Source organism: Rutidosis leptorrhynchoides, chromosome 6 (assembly GCF_046630445.1).
Source record: "Rutidosis leptorrhynchoides isolate AG116_Rl617_1_P2 chromosome 6, CSIRO_AGI_Rlap_v1, whole genome shotgun sequence".
NCBI lineage: Eukaryota > Viridiplantae > Streptophyta > Magnoliopsida > Asterales > Asteraceae > Rutidosis > Rutidosis leptorrhynchoides.
Window position 1 is genome coordinate 124908144 of NC_092338.1, and position 14997 is coordinate 124923140.

The 14997-nt window shown below is 32.2% G+C and overlaps 2 protein-coding genes across 2 annotated transcripts; both read right to left on the minus strand.

The window, feature by feature from the left end:
- Window positions 1-849: 849 nt before the first annotated feature.
- On the minus strand, window positions 850-2196 carry LOC139854050 (probable methyltransferase At1g29790). Its single transcript, XM_071843375.1, has 2 exons — window positions 1491-2196; window positions 850-1436 (listed from the first exon to the last, which is right to left on the minus strand). The coding sequence occupies exons 1-2, from the start codon at window positions 2194-2196 to the stop codon at window positions 850-852; spliced, it is 1293 nt and encodes a 430-aa protein (XP_071699476.1).
- Window positions 2197-6472: 4276 nt separating this feature from the next.
- LOC139853192 (RING-H2 finger protein ATL67-like) lies at window positions 6473-7512 on the minus strand. The gene has a single exon (XM_071842572.1). It carries the CDS (start codon window positions 7296-7298, stop codon window positions 6717-6719), a length of 582 nt encoding a protein of 193 aa, XP_071698673.1. The 5' UTR covers window positions 7299-7512; the 3' UTR covers window positions 6473-6716.
- Between the last annotated feature and the right edge of the window lie 7485 nt (window positions 7513-14997).

The window sequence follows — 14997 nt, forward strand, 5'->3', positions numbered from 1 at the left end:
GAGCGGTTGGATTTAGAAAGGAGGTCCGAAGGGAAACCATTAAGATGGAAACGATCGAGCTCCAAGTAGTTGGACACTTCATTTACCCGGATGACAAAAGAATCGGAATTAAAATTATTTCTAACCCCTTCTCCACATTGCAATCTTCTCCACATTGCAATCAACAGAGGACAATTCAATTCAACAAAAACAAACGCTAACCCAATCTGAGATAACTCGGATGAAGATCTATCAATATGAACTACTTTACCGAAATTAGAAGCAATGTCGTTTATATTCATCGAAGAGAAATACCTAAATGGGATACCATTTATAGCAAGCCAAGTGAATCGAAAGTAATCATCTGATCATCAGGCAGAGAAGGGCTCGATTAAGAGCAAGTCATTAACTTTGGGATGATCGATTAAAAGCTTGTCAACACAATTGACATCCGGGCAGAGAGATTGGGAGCATTGTGTGTGATATGTCATTGTTTCTAGTTTATTTGTACTTGGTTTAACAAAAGAACCAAGACAAGCCAAACATATAAGGTAAATGAGACATCAACTCTTAAATGTAAGGTTTTAAAATAAAATTTTCTACAAGAACATTTAGAGAAACATATTTCTATTACAGTCATCGTGCATCACGAGTCATGACAACAGCAAAGGTTTTTTCATTAACTTGTTAGCGCAAAATCAAATAGACGAATAAACAAGTTTGATCACATATCCAAGAATTTCAAACGATAAGCAAGTTATGTATAATCAATCTAAATGACTGAATCGTATCTAAATACATTTTAAGTTACAACTTGTACATTGTCCCTTAAAACTTGTTTGCCATGCATCACAACTTGTACCTTGGTGACTAAAAGGGCCTAGGAGGCTTCTCCAAAACAGCAGAAAAGAAAACCTCTCTATCATCATCCTTGTCAACCTTTGGTACAACCACCCATTTGTGTTTTTTGTACCTTAACATCTTAAAGGCTTCCAAATAATCATACAAATCCTCTTTTAAACAGAAGAAACTATCAATCCATAACAACCCTCCAGGCCTAAGTACCCTATCCCAATCATAAAGTACAAAATCCAACAACACAAAATCGATCCACCCGTCGAGAAACCGAGTAGTGTGGATCAAATCCAACGTGTTATCAAAAAACGGGAGCCGTTGATTAATAGTCATGTACAAAGGTACAAGTCCTCGAAGCGCAATCATTTCACTAAAAGGTGCACCGAGATTTAAAGCAGCCGAGACAATTGTGACATTATGTTCTCTCATTCTAGCAGCAAAAGTCCCCGTCCCGACACTAAAATCCAACCCGATACGTATTTCGTCAGGCTTCAAATCAAGAACTTCCGTGATTCGAAAATCAGGAGTCGAGTTTGAGTTCGGGTCCGGGTAAACGGGTACGACCCATCTTGGACTTTCGTGATGGGTCAGATTGAAACAATCTGAGCATTTGAAAAAACCCTTGACTCGGCAAAATTTTTATCATCTGTATTGACTCCATCGGACGTTTTTATCATCTGGGAGGCTCCAAATTGACTCGGGTGTGGGTAACGGCTTAGTGTACAACTTTGGGGCGACTGAAAGACACCGTCTTCTTGGTAACGGGTCGCACCCATGCACCATCAACTTTTGAGCCAGTTTCCAATCATCGTTGCATATCTCACCCACATCATAATTCATATATTCTTCGAGTTCTTCCTTCATTGAAAAACAAGCATGTCCTATGCTTGTAAACGTCCCGTTTGCTCCCATGAAGTTTTGCTTTCCTAACCTGTTTGGTTTTATCCGAACATATTTTCGGATCTCTTCAGTCAGGAAAAAATCAGGTGACATATGAACAGGTTGTGAACGGTTTGTGGCTGTTATAACCTCGTCTTCTGGACCACCCGATTTTGCAGCCTCGATTAGGCCCAAAATGTCTGAAAGAAAGGACCCGTACTTCAACGCGTACGGGGAATCGTTATGCGAGTCTCTAACATCAGAAATTTCGTGCTCGATTTTCTTGATAACAGTGTTTAATATATCGATTTGAGGAGCATAATTAACTTGCGGTTTAGTATCATATATGCATTTTGTATCGAAAATCAGAAAAGGCTTTAACGAGTAGAATTTCAAGAAAATAATACAAATAAGCGAAAAAAGACCCAATATGAAAACACACCTGCGAATTCCAGTCAATATACTTAACTTCATTTTCCCCATTTCGTAATCATAATAAGAATTCAAAAATAACCCAAAAATGATACAGCGCATATAAACCACCTAAACTACAATAATTTGCCAAAACTTAAATTTCACTACTTGACTAGAAACTTAATGACAAGCTAGAAAATTGAAAGTATTCGTTGACTTGCTTTTAGTAGCTTCAATGTTACATAAAGTTATACGAATTTAATAATAATCTAAAATTATTGTAAATTATCAGATACACATCTTTTTGGGTATGGATTGATTTTGATTATTTGAAGTAATAGTTTGAAGATAATTTTGAATCAGACTCAAAGTTCTAAGCTTTTATTGGAGTATATTCAAATCTAAACAATAAATAATTGGCATGACAGATGGAATAAGAGCAATAAACAATGTTTTCATTATACTGTAAGTAACATTAATTAATCAAAGTCTTGTATAAACAAATGTAGCAATGAGTTTTTGTGACGATCGCTCCAAATCCATATGGACGAACACGTCATTCATTGATTTCATTGCGAGGTATTTGACCTCTATGTGATACATTTTGTAACATTGTATTCGTTTGAAAAGGTATTTCATAAATGAATATATAAATTCCAGGTTTTTAACATCTGATGATTCCTACGTATAGACAATCACCATTTAAATGGTTTACAATAATACATCTGTTGACAATACAGTCAAAATAAGATACATGGTAATGGTTTGGTGAATGCAAGTTTCTTGTATATAGCATGTATGACTCCAAGCACATATCTTGTATCACGTATAAGCAAACAGCGGAAGACTTCTAGAAACCTGAGAATAAACATGCTTCAAGTGTCAACACAAAGGTTGGTGAGTTCATAGTTTTAATATTACACATAATCCGTATATCAATGTGGATTACAAAAGTTCAGTTGTTTTATTCAAAACGTTTATCAATAGGTTTTACATAAAAGGTGGATCACAAGATTTCAGTTGTTTCATTCGAAACGTTTATCAATCGGTTCTACAAAATTGAGCACCCTGGTAACTAAACTTTAATGTTTATATAATTTGTACCCTTTGTATAATCATCTTAATAATACACGCAAACCAACGTGTACGCTTCTCAAATAGCATACGTCCGTTAAAAGGCTAGTGCTCTAGCTCGGACGGGGATATCAAGCCCTATGGATCCATATACTACTACTCGCGCCCACCAGTTCTTATAACCGGCAGTTACTAGTTACCAAAGCTAAGGGATTTTCGGTTCAAACTCAGTATAGAATTTAGTATGTACTTGTGTCCATTGTTTAAAATAAAGTGCATGTATTCTCAGCCCCAAAATATAGATTGCAAAAGCAATTAAAAAGGGAGCAAATGAAACTCACACATATAAATATTGTATATCGATTAATAAAACATTTGCATGTATTCTCAGCCCAAAAATGTAGAGAGTAAAAGGGATCTTATGAAACTCACAGTTTAATATTGATATACAATATTGCAGGAAAGCACGTAGACGCATCGGAGATGATAAACACGAGGTTTGATTCACAAAAATACCCCCGAACATTACCCATAATTTCCTTGGCAATAACTCATATTTTCCTTAGCTCTTTCCCGCTCGAAAACATATTTTGAAAATTACTTGGACAGCACTCCGTCGTAATATTTTTTGTACATTATTATTTTTGTATCGCAAAAATAATAACACTAATAATAATAAGAAAAAATAAGATTAATAATAATCTTATTAATAATAATAATAATAATAATAATAATAATAATAATAATAATAAATAATAAATAATATTACGGAGTATATATATATTTGTGTATGTGTGTGATTTAAATCGAGCGAAAACACTGAAATTTATAGATGTGGCCTGAAATCTGGAGTCATGCGACTCGCATGGAAATGGCCTTCTGGTCATGCGACTCGCATGAGGACCAGGGACAGCTCACATTGTTTTGGCTCCTAGCTTGTCGACATAATTAAATATTAATATAATATATATAATTTAAATAATTAATTATATATTATATTAAATTCACGTGCATAGTTGACTTGTAATTTTTGTTCCGATAAGTCGTACGTCATCACTCGACTTATGTCCCGGTTCTGGTTTTTCGAATGTCCTTTCGTACGCTGAGAAAACTTGCATTTTACGTTTCGTGACACGTACCTTTGTCAAGATATAGCCTTAAGTTATCCATAAACTATACCACTCATAGTATATCTTAAACTTTCGAGTATTTTGGTCATTTACTTCTATAAATCATCGTCTCGTTATTTGTTAAAAATACATTTTAAAATAGTGTTTTACTGTAGCAAAGTTACTGTAGCAAAGTCAAATTTTACTGTAGCAATTCACTGTAGCAAAGTCAATTTCACTGTAGCAAATAGTGATTTGCGAAAACACTGTAGCATTTTGAGTAATGTGGCAATTTGAAAACACTGTAACAAATTAGTGTTTAACTGGTTCATCTTAAACGCTTTAGTTAACTTATCTAAATATCAATTGAATCAATAAACGAATGTTACTATCGTTTATTATATATATGTATATATCTTTTTAATATACATAAATCAGTTTTTAAATACACATTGGAAGTTATTTATAAATAAATTTTAATAATAAATATTTCAACTTATCATATACATTCAAATAGATATTTAAACCAATAAGTTTAATGTACGGTATCAAACAATTAATACATTGTTACCTTTTCATGTTATAGTATATATGTATCTTTTTACATATAATTGTTCGCGAATCGTCGAAAACAACCGAAGGTATTTAAATATATAAAAGTAATTCAAAAATTTTGAGATTCAGTTTTACAGACTTTGCTTATCGTGTCGGATATGTTAATCATACAAAGATTAAGTTTAAATTTAGTCGAAATTTCTGGGTCATCACAGTTTTGTACCCACAATGTGAAACTCAAAGCATGAAATGTAGCACAAGTGATGCCAAATACTAGAATAAATATATATACTGAAAAAGTCATAGACTGATGCGTAAATAAAGGATGATCTTACCTGACACGAGAAATGAAGGATTCAGTGCATCAACAGTCAACACTTGTTAGAAACAAACTGGAAGCAAGCACAATATTTGGGCATTTGACTGGATTATCACAAGTTGTAAACGACGTCCGTTACATCCGTTGCGATGCCCGTTGCGGCGTTCTTGTGGCTAGCACGTCTCGACCCCGTACCGTCTTCTAATAAGTCGGTCAATGGTCAAAAGTTGGTTCAAATGCGGAAAGGTCGGGTCAACAACGGTCAAAAGTGAAAAATTCTTTTAAAATCGGTCAATAGTCGATCAAATCGATCAAAATTGACGTAGCTTAGTGTTACTTTTTTGTATTATATTAACGATAATAGCAATTATAGGTACAAACTTGTCAACGAAGGTTTTTTGGCTTTAAAATATGTGTATGTACGGAGTATATATTTATGTATATAAAAGCCAACGTAAGTCAATGTCCTTCTCGATCGTTTCGACCGTCTCGCGTGCTTTTCAACCTTGGTTCTGGTTAAGGAGTTTGGATGTGCTGCTGTGAAGTTCACTGTTTGGCAAATTTGCTTCTGATTTTGAACTTCTGTTGTTTTAGGGTCAAATTTAAACAGATTTTGATAAAGGGGGAGGTGATTCAACAAGACTGCATTTAGTCTAGACTTCATACTTTATTGTAACACATTAATCACTTAGAAAAAGCATATCCAAACACCCAAATTACACTGACATGAAGACTACATTGTTATAAAACGTAAACTGGGTTGCAGAGAAATTGTGCCTCATATTTGTCTAGCAGGTGCTGTTAGCAAATAATCATGGATTAGAAAATTTTCTCACCAAAAAGAACATCACAATCGCAAATTAGTATACATAAATTCCGCACGTACACTGTAATCTATAGATGTTAGCAAGGTCTTGAATCCACCTCCTCTATATCGTTCTGGTATGAATGTATGATCTGCATAAACTGCACCATCAAAATCCAAATAACCAAAAGTTGCATAACACCATAATGTGAATTTCAATCACAATTTCACTGGTAGTTAAAAACAAACTATGATAATAGTGAAAAGTACTGTAGTGTGTTTGACCAGAAAATGAATAAAGCTGGTCAACTCTCATGATTGCTTAAGATCATAAAGCTCAAACTTTTCAAAATTCATGGTCACAGAAACTTTTCATCAACACCTCCATTTCCACCTGTTCAACAAGCCCAGTGAGTTTATACAGAAAAAAATATAATATAATTATTAATTATAATAAATATAATATAGTACTATATATCGGGAATTTCAAATTGTTATTGATCAGATCAAAGCTCGAAACTGCAACCAGAACAGGGAGATTTTAACAATCACAATATCACAATAAACAAAAAAAAAAACAATCCCAAATTTACTAGCTGAAACCCTAATATCTAAAAAAAAAATTACACAATTAATCAATAATGATATTATGGAGTACTTCACCACCACTTAAATTACAAAACAAAACCCTAGATCTGGTACCACTTCGGTCCTATCGATCAACCAATCACCTCCGACGACGACCATCGGAGTATTGAGAAAGCGGAACAACCTCAGCCAACGGAGTCGACAACGGCGTCGGAAGCGGCGAACTCCGGCAAACAGGACACGTGGCGTTAAGTTTCAACCAAGCATCAACACAAATCAAATGAAAACAATGTTTACAATCCGGTAACATCCTCATCATCTCCGATTCCTTATACTCACACAAACAGATCGCACAAACAGAATCGCTAATCATCTCCTTCGTGTAGATAAACTTAGGGTACGAATTGATAACCGCTTGATCAAGTCCAACGACAGCGTTTTGTTCTTCATCATCGTTATTCGTTTCGTCAACGAAAATTATACTAGGCAAAATAACGCCGTGATCGTTAGGGTTCTGGCGATAGTGGTTACGGTAACGGTGACGGAAGCAGATGTAGGAAGCGAGAAGGAGAGATGATAAGAGAACGAGAAAACCGAATGCGATTGCAATTGCGTAACCGAGACCGAGGTTAGTAAGGTAGTAATGAGTAGGTGAGGAGATCGATTGTAGTGGCGGCGGCGGTGGTGGTGGTGGTGGTAATGGTGGTGATGACGTGGACATTGAGGTGAAATTGATGGTGGTTAGTGGCGGCGAAGTCCATCTGGAGAATGGGGAAAAGGTGGGTGAGTGGTGGTGAATTAGGGTTTTAGAAGTGGGTAGGTTGATGAGGTGTAAGCATTAAATGAGTAGCTTAATTGAGCTAACCGCATTAATGGCTGTATAGATGGAGAGATGATGAAAATATCAAAGGTGAAGATGGGATCGCCATTGAAGAAGCTTTGAAAAACTTCCACGCTCCTTCAATTTCTTTGTTTTATTTTTTATTTTGTTGTTTATTTATTTATTTATTTATTATATTATTATCATTACTATTATTATTAATTATTTTTTCTTTATATTACTCTACTATTATTATTATTATTATTATTATTATTATTATTATTATTATTATTATTATTATTATCCAATCTATCGCCTAAAGAAAAGGCGAAACTAGTTGAATTTTTGGATATTACACAGGAATCCGACCAATGGCTTAAAGCAAAAGTCACCGATATGCAAGTTGATTATGGTCCAAGAAAAATTAACGATGAAGTTAATCACAATTTCGACACCACAGCTACCTAAGTGTGGGGAGATTCAAATGTTCTAAAAAGAAAATGCTGTCTAGAGTTAGTTGTTATGTTCTCGTGTAATTTCGAGAATGGAATCCGATTGGTCTTTTTCACTAGCAGACACTAAAGAACTAGTTTTATCCCCCATTCTGAATTTTTGTTTTGTAGGTTTTGTATAAAATTAATATGCATTTTTTAAATCTAAGTTTTGTGTGAATTTAAAACAAAATTTACTTTATTTCATTAAGTTTAAAAAATGATTTCTAAAATTCGTCGTAAGTTAAAGACTAGGTCATTGAACCGAAATTGCTTTACTCGAAGGCGGGGCGAAAAATTTTATTATCATTATTTTAATATTATTGATCTAAAGTATGCAAAATAAAAAAAAAAAAAAAAAAAAAATAATAATAATAATAATAATAATAATAATAATAATAATATATGTATATATATGTTTGTAGTTTATCTTATGTAAAACAGGGTAAAACAGGGCACTTTCAAAGACTGACATTAAGTTCAGCAAAAGCTACTAATTTTGACGATAAAACGCAAAACATATGTGAAATTACAACAAAAGGAATGAACGATGAGGCGCGCCATCTATCATTCGACGAGCTTAGTAATTACAAACTGGGTATTTTTAATCACTTTTCTACACTAATCACCTCATGAATTTATAATTATAGTCTGATTTCATGCAAATGAAGGCATTGCATGATCTCAAGTGTGGGAAAGGGTTATAAATTCTCTCCGGTTTACATTTGGTTTAATTGCCAAATTTTGTGAAAATTTGAAAAATTTTGTGAAAATTTGAAAAATTTTCAACTAAATGAACTCAAAATCATGTTTATACATATTTATGAATGATAAAACTATGTGATAATACCGAAATTATTGTTACCTCGGAAAGGACATAAATTGAGAAACATGTCACACCCCGTCCTAATCCATCTGGACGAAGTCATCAACATTTGGTTCCATTGCGAGGTACTCTTTTAATATTAATGATAAAATGATAACTTTAATAAGAGTGATACTTTTAATAAAAATGTTAATTTTGATAATAGTGAATACTAATAATAATAATTATGAAAATAATGATTTTACTAATAATAATAATGATACTATTATTTATATTAATAACTATAATGATAATAATACTACTAATAATAATACTAATACTTATGATGATGATGATGATAATAATAATAATAATAATAATAATAATAATAATAATAATAATAATAATAATAATAATAATAATAATAATAATAATAATAATAATACTTAATGATACTAATACTTAATACTTAATAATAATAATAATAATAATAATAATAATAATAATAATAATAATAATAATAATAACAACAACAACAACAACAACAACAAAAAAAAAAAAAAATAATAATAATAATAATAATAATAATAATAATAATAATAATAACAATAAATAATAATAATAATAATAAAAATAATAATAATAAAAATAGAATATAACCTTTGAAGAAACAAGCATTTAAAAAGAAACACCACTGCCCGGGCTCGAACCCAAGACCTCTCGCTTAACACAATACAATACCCAACCATCCATCTGTTTCTATTTATCTGTTTTATGTCACAAACTAAATTATATAATCCGCACGTTTAACTAATCACTTCATCTTTTTCTATATAAACCACGTGATCATCATCATCTAATTCATTATCTTATCATCATCTCATAATTCTTAATGGCATTTCTGTTGGGCCTCGATGGCAACAAGAGAAAAAGAGAACAGTTTCCCAGTTTACAAACCCAACTATCCTTTGCAGTCCATTTATCATTTGTTTGGCCCAAGTTGCATCAAAGTCTAATCTAACAAGAAGCCCAATTAAATAAAGTTGTTTTTAACTGGCCCGATAATTTCAATACAGCTCATAGTCCGACTAGAATTCTGTAACCATTCAATTCTCTTTATTTTATTAAACAAGTGGGTATATCTGTCGGCCATATTTATTTTTTCTTTTTTTTTCCTTTTATGAACACCTACATAAGCAATCATCCTCGAACTGTAACAATTTTACTCGATTGTAACAGCCATTAGAAGACCGAAGGTGGGATGTTAGGTTGTATTCGATCAAGAAGCAGTAGAAACAGAAAAGAACAAAGGTCATCAGTGTTACTTGCATAAGAGAGAGAGAACGGAGAGTGATGGGCATAGGTTGTTGTGGTTGTGTCATGACCCGAATTTTTCCATGATTATATATATTGAACAATATTAATATTTACATGATTAAATGTTTCTAACATATTAAGCAATCAAACTTTTTAAGACTTGATTAATTGAAACGAATTTTATGTAAACGTGTGACCACCCAACTTGTCGGATGATTCACGAACGTTATAACTTGTAAATAACATGATAATATATATATGAACTTATATATATATTTAACATGATGAAATGATAATTAAGTATCTCATTAAGTATATTAACAATGAACTATATACATAAAATGAGACTACTAACTTAAGGATTTCGAAATGATATATATACGTAACGATTATCGTTGTAATTACGTCTTAATATTTATATATCGTATTAAGATATATTAACACACTATGTAATCATGATAATATAACAATTTAACATCCCATTAGATATAATAACAATGAGATTAATTACATTTAACAAGGTCGTTAACTTAAAGGTTTCGAAACAACACTTTGATGTAACGACTAACGATGATTTAACGACTCAGTTAAAATGTATATATATATATATATATATATATATATATATATATATATATATATATAGTGTATTAAGATGTATTAATACACATTTGAAGGAGTTCAAGACATATATCAAAACACTCATAGTTAACAAAAATGGTTACAATTCCATTCTCATTCATTTTCATCAAGAATTCTACTCGTATTCGCTCAGTATTTGCACTCGTATTATACCCAGCTTCTAGAGGTATTTACTATTGGTATATACCAATAAAAATCTGCTCCTTAGCAGCCTTAAATGATTAAGGAACATGTGGAACCAACCATTTGTCAATTAGCATGAATTATTTAGCAAGAAAACAAAATTAGGAATCTTTTCTTTCTTTATAAACTAAAAACGTTTTTATGCATACACACCATTTTTTCATTCCATTTTCTCATACTTACACTCTCAATTCTCTCTCAAAATACTCCTAACTTCATACTTGATCATCTCCAAGCATTTTCCCCATCATTTAGCTTCAATTACAAGCTTTAATCATCATAAAAACAACCTAGAATCAAGATGTTGCAAGATTACTTTCAATCTTTTTAATCCAATCCAACAACTCATCAAAGATCAAGAACCTCCATCTAATCTCAGTAAATTTTCATTCTTAATCAAGGTAATAATCATATCCAAGCTTTGGTTTAATTCCTATAAACATAACTACCTTAAATCAAGTAGTAATCTTACTTGAACTTGTTTTCATGTCATGATTCTGCTTCAAGAACTTCCAAGCCATCAAAGATCCTTTGAAGCTCAAGTTATTTTCTCATCATTTCCAGTAGGTTTACCTACTATACTTGAGGTAGTAATGATGTTCATAACATCATTCGATTCATATATATATAACTATCTTATTCGAAGATTTAAACTTGTAATCACTAGAACATAGTTTAGTTAATTCTAAACTTGTTCGCAAACAAAGTTAATCCTTCTAACATAACTTTTAAAATCCACTAAACACATGTTCTATATCTATATGATATGCTAACTTAATGATTTAAAACCTGTAAACACGAAGAACACCGTAAAACCGGACATACGCCGTCGTAGTAAAACCGGGGGCTGTTTTGGGTTGGATAATTAAAAACTATGATAAACTTTGATTTAAAAGTTGTTCTTATGAGAAAATGATATTTCTTATGAACATGAAACTATATCCAAAAATCATGGTTAAACTCAAAGTGGAAGTATGTTTTTCAAAATGGTCATCAAGATGTCGTTTTTCGACGGAAATGACTACCTCTTTCAAATATGACTTGTTACCTGTAAATCCGACTATAAACTACTACTTTTTCAGTTTAGTTCTAAATACTAAAGTTCATTATAAAACCATAGCAATTTGATTCACTTTAAACGGAGTTGTAATGAATATTTGGCGAGCAAAACAAAATCTGCTAAAATTAACGTTGTATGGACGAAATTTATATTGTAAAAACTATATTAACCATATCCTTGCTAACTTTTCCTATATATATTTGGACATGTTATCATTAGTATAACAAAATATTATAATCTTAGTTAATTCCGAGATTGTATATATATATAATAATCTTGGTACATTCCATGACAATAAGTATACAATACGTTTTGATAAATCCTAAGACAATAAGTATACAAAACGTTTTAATAAATTCTAAGATAATACGTATACAATACGTCTCTGGGTTGATGCAAAGACAATACGTATACAATACGTCGTGAGGTAATTCTAAGATTATATATATACCGATTATTGGACTGTTGGACATTTCGGACTATTTTGGACTACTAACATAAAAATGTTAAAAATTAATATATAAGTATTCTATGAACTTGTTTTATTTTATTCACATGTCGTATTATTATCTGAATTATTATTATTGTTATAGGTTCGTGAATTCAAGGACGAAGGCCATATTTTTAATAAGCTGAAAACTTATTATTAATATACTTTTACTACCGTGAGTATATAGTCCCATTTTTAAACTCTAAAAATATTTTGGGATGAGAATACATGCATTTTATGTTTTACGCCATGGACGCAAGTACTTAAAATATATTCTACGTTGAGTTGTACCACATTGCATATCTTCCTAATAGCTTGGTAACTAATATTTACATGTTGTAAGAACATGTAAGCGCGAATCCTATTGATAGATCTATCGGGTTTGACAACCCCAACAGAGCTAGTCGCTCTAGTATCGTAAATGGTTGCATAGTACTTCGTTTTTACTACACTTGATACAGTGTAGGGAGATTTCATAATAAAGGGAATATGCTACATTTATGGTTAAGTATAGTTACCGAAGCGCTCAACAACTTATAGAATATCTTTATTGAAATATTTATAACTATGAAATTATGTGGTCTATATTTATATCGATGCTAGCTTTAAACCTATATATCTCACCAATCTTTGTGTTGACTGTTTAAGCATGTTTATTCTCAGGTCCTTAAGAAAGTCTTCCGCTGTTGCATTATCTGAGCAAGCTGTGCATGGAGTCTCATGCTTTTGTTTAAATAAAGTGTTGCATTTAATAAAACCTTTGTCATGTATTATATTCGAGTGTTATGTCACGTGTGTAGTATTTAGAAACCGATGTATTATGGGAATTATTTCTTAAATAATCGCCCACTTGTTTAAAACATGCATTATGTATAATAAGGGTGTGTCTTTTTATGAAACGAATGCAATATTTTCTAAAATGTATCATATAGAGGTCAAATACCTCGCTATGGGACCAATGAATAATGTACCGCGTTTATAGTAATATGAACGAGTCGTTTCAGGTTGTGATTAGGGTAGTCGTATAGAACTCTAGCAGGTTTACTCATCATCGTTTCTCTCACTGTTCATCACCATCATTCTTGTCGTTGATGTAGTAGTAACCAGAAGCAGGTGTGACATCGAATAATAGTGAGTCATGGTCATAATTATAATCACCATAATTTCACCCGTTACCATCATAATCACGTATATCATTCCAATAATTAAATCAGTCGGTATTTTGTTTGATTGTAACATGGAACTACTCTTATTAAAATAACAAAGATGGAACAAAAGCGGTGACCTCCTTTGCTTTGTTAATGGTCGACAATATGAAGCCCACAAGTACCCCACAAATTTGACAATTGCAATGATTCTTTCTTGATCACTTTTGCTTGTCGACAAAACCCAATAATTAAGTGGCATAGTTTCTTTCTTCTTTTACAACAGCTAAACCAAGTAGGTGCATCGAACCAGGAAATAAAACAGAAAAATAAGCGATGTTTTGGGTTGGTTTTGCGAGGGTTGTGATGTTTGTTTGATCAAAGAGAAGGAACAGAAACAAACTAAGCAGCAGCAGTAGCTGAACAATCACGTGAACAGATGGTTGCAAGAATCCGTAACAGTAGTGGGTCTTGATGGATTCATGGTGGTGGTTTGGGTGGTTTCATGGTGAAACAGAAATATGTATAGCTGTAAACAATCAAACAGAAGGGTAGTTCTTGGTGGTTATTTGGCGATGGTTGGAGATAGAAAGGGTGGCGGTTGTGGTTACATCCGAATGAAACAGATAATAAAAATGGTGGTGCATGGTTGTGGACGGTTGTTTGATGCTTGACAAAACAAAAGGAGACAGGAGAAAGAAGATGGTTTGCAGGTGGTGGAAGCTCAATGGTGTTCAAGATTATGAGGAAGAAAGAAGGTGACGATAGGTTATGTTAGTAGAGAAAATTAAGGGTGATGGGTTTCATCATATAACAGCAGTCGGAGGTGTGTTGGAGGGTGTCGGTTTGATTGAATCGTTGGAGGAGTGTAAATAGAAAAACAAATAGTAGTAGTTGATAATGAATCTGTGTTGTGATAGAATAATAGTAAGGAAATTAGGTAACATAGGGAGTAGTGTGTTCTCTTTTAGAGGTGATCGATCATGGATATATACATAATAATAATTAAAGGTGTGCATGCAAAAATATCTACCACAAACATATATTTTAAGAAGTAATTCAAACGTGTTAAAATAGTAAAGCCATCTCTCAGTTTGTTTGTTTCTACCGACATTATATCCGAATTGATATATCGTGCTCCGTTATTAAACAGTGATGGATAAAAAAATCTTCATAAAATTCCCATATTTTTCAATAGTATTTATATATATATATATATATATATATAATGGTCTTAACCCTTTTAAGCCTGGTCATAAAAAGTAATCCGATACTTGTTTTCAGTCTCAGGTGAGATATACGGACTATTAAAATTTAACACTAGCTAGTAAAAATATTTTTAACAAACCTATATTATACATAACCTATTTACTGACCAACTTTTATTATTATATCCTCAAAGATTCATATTAAAATTGTTTAATACCAATCGAGACGATAAACGAGTATTACACCCATTTAATAATT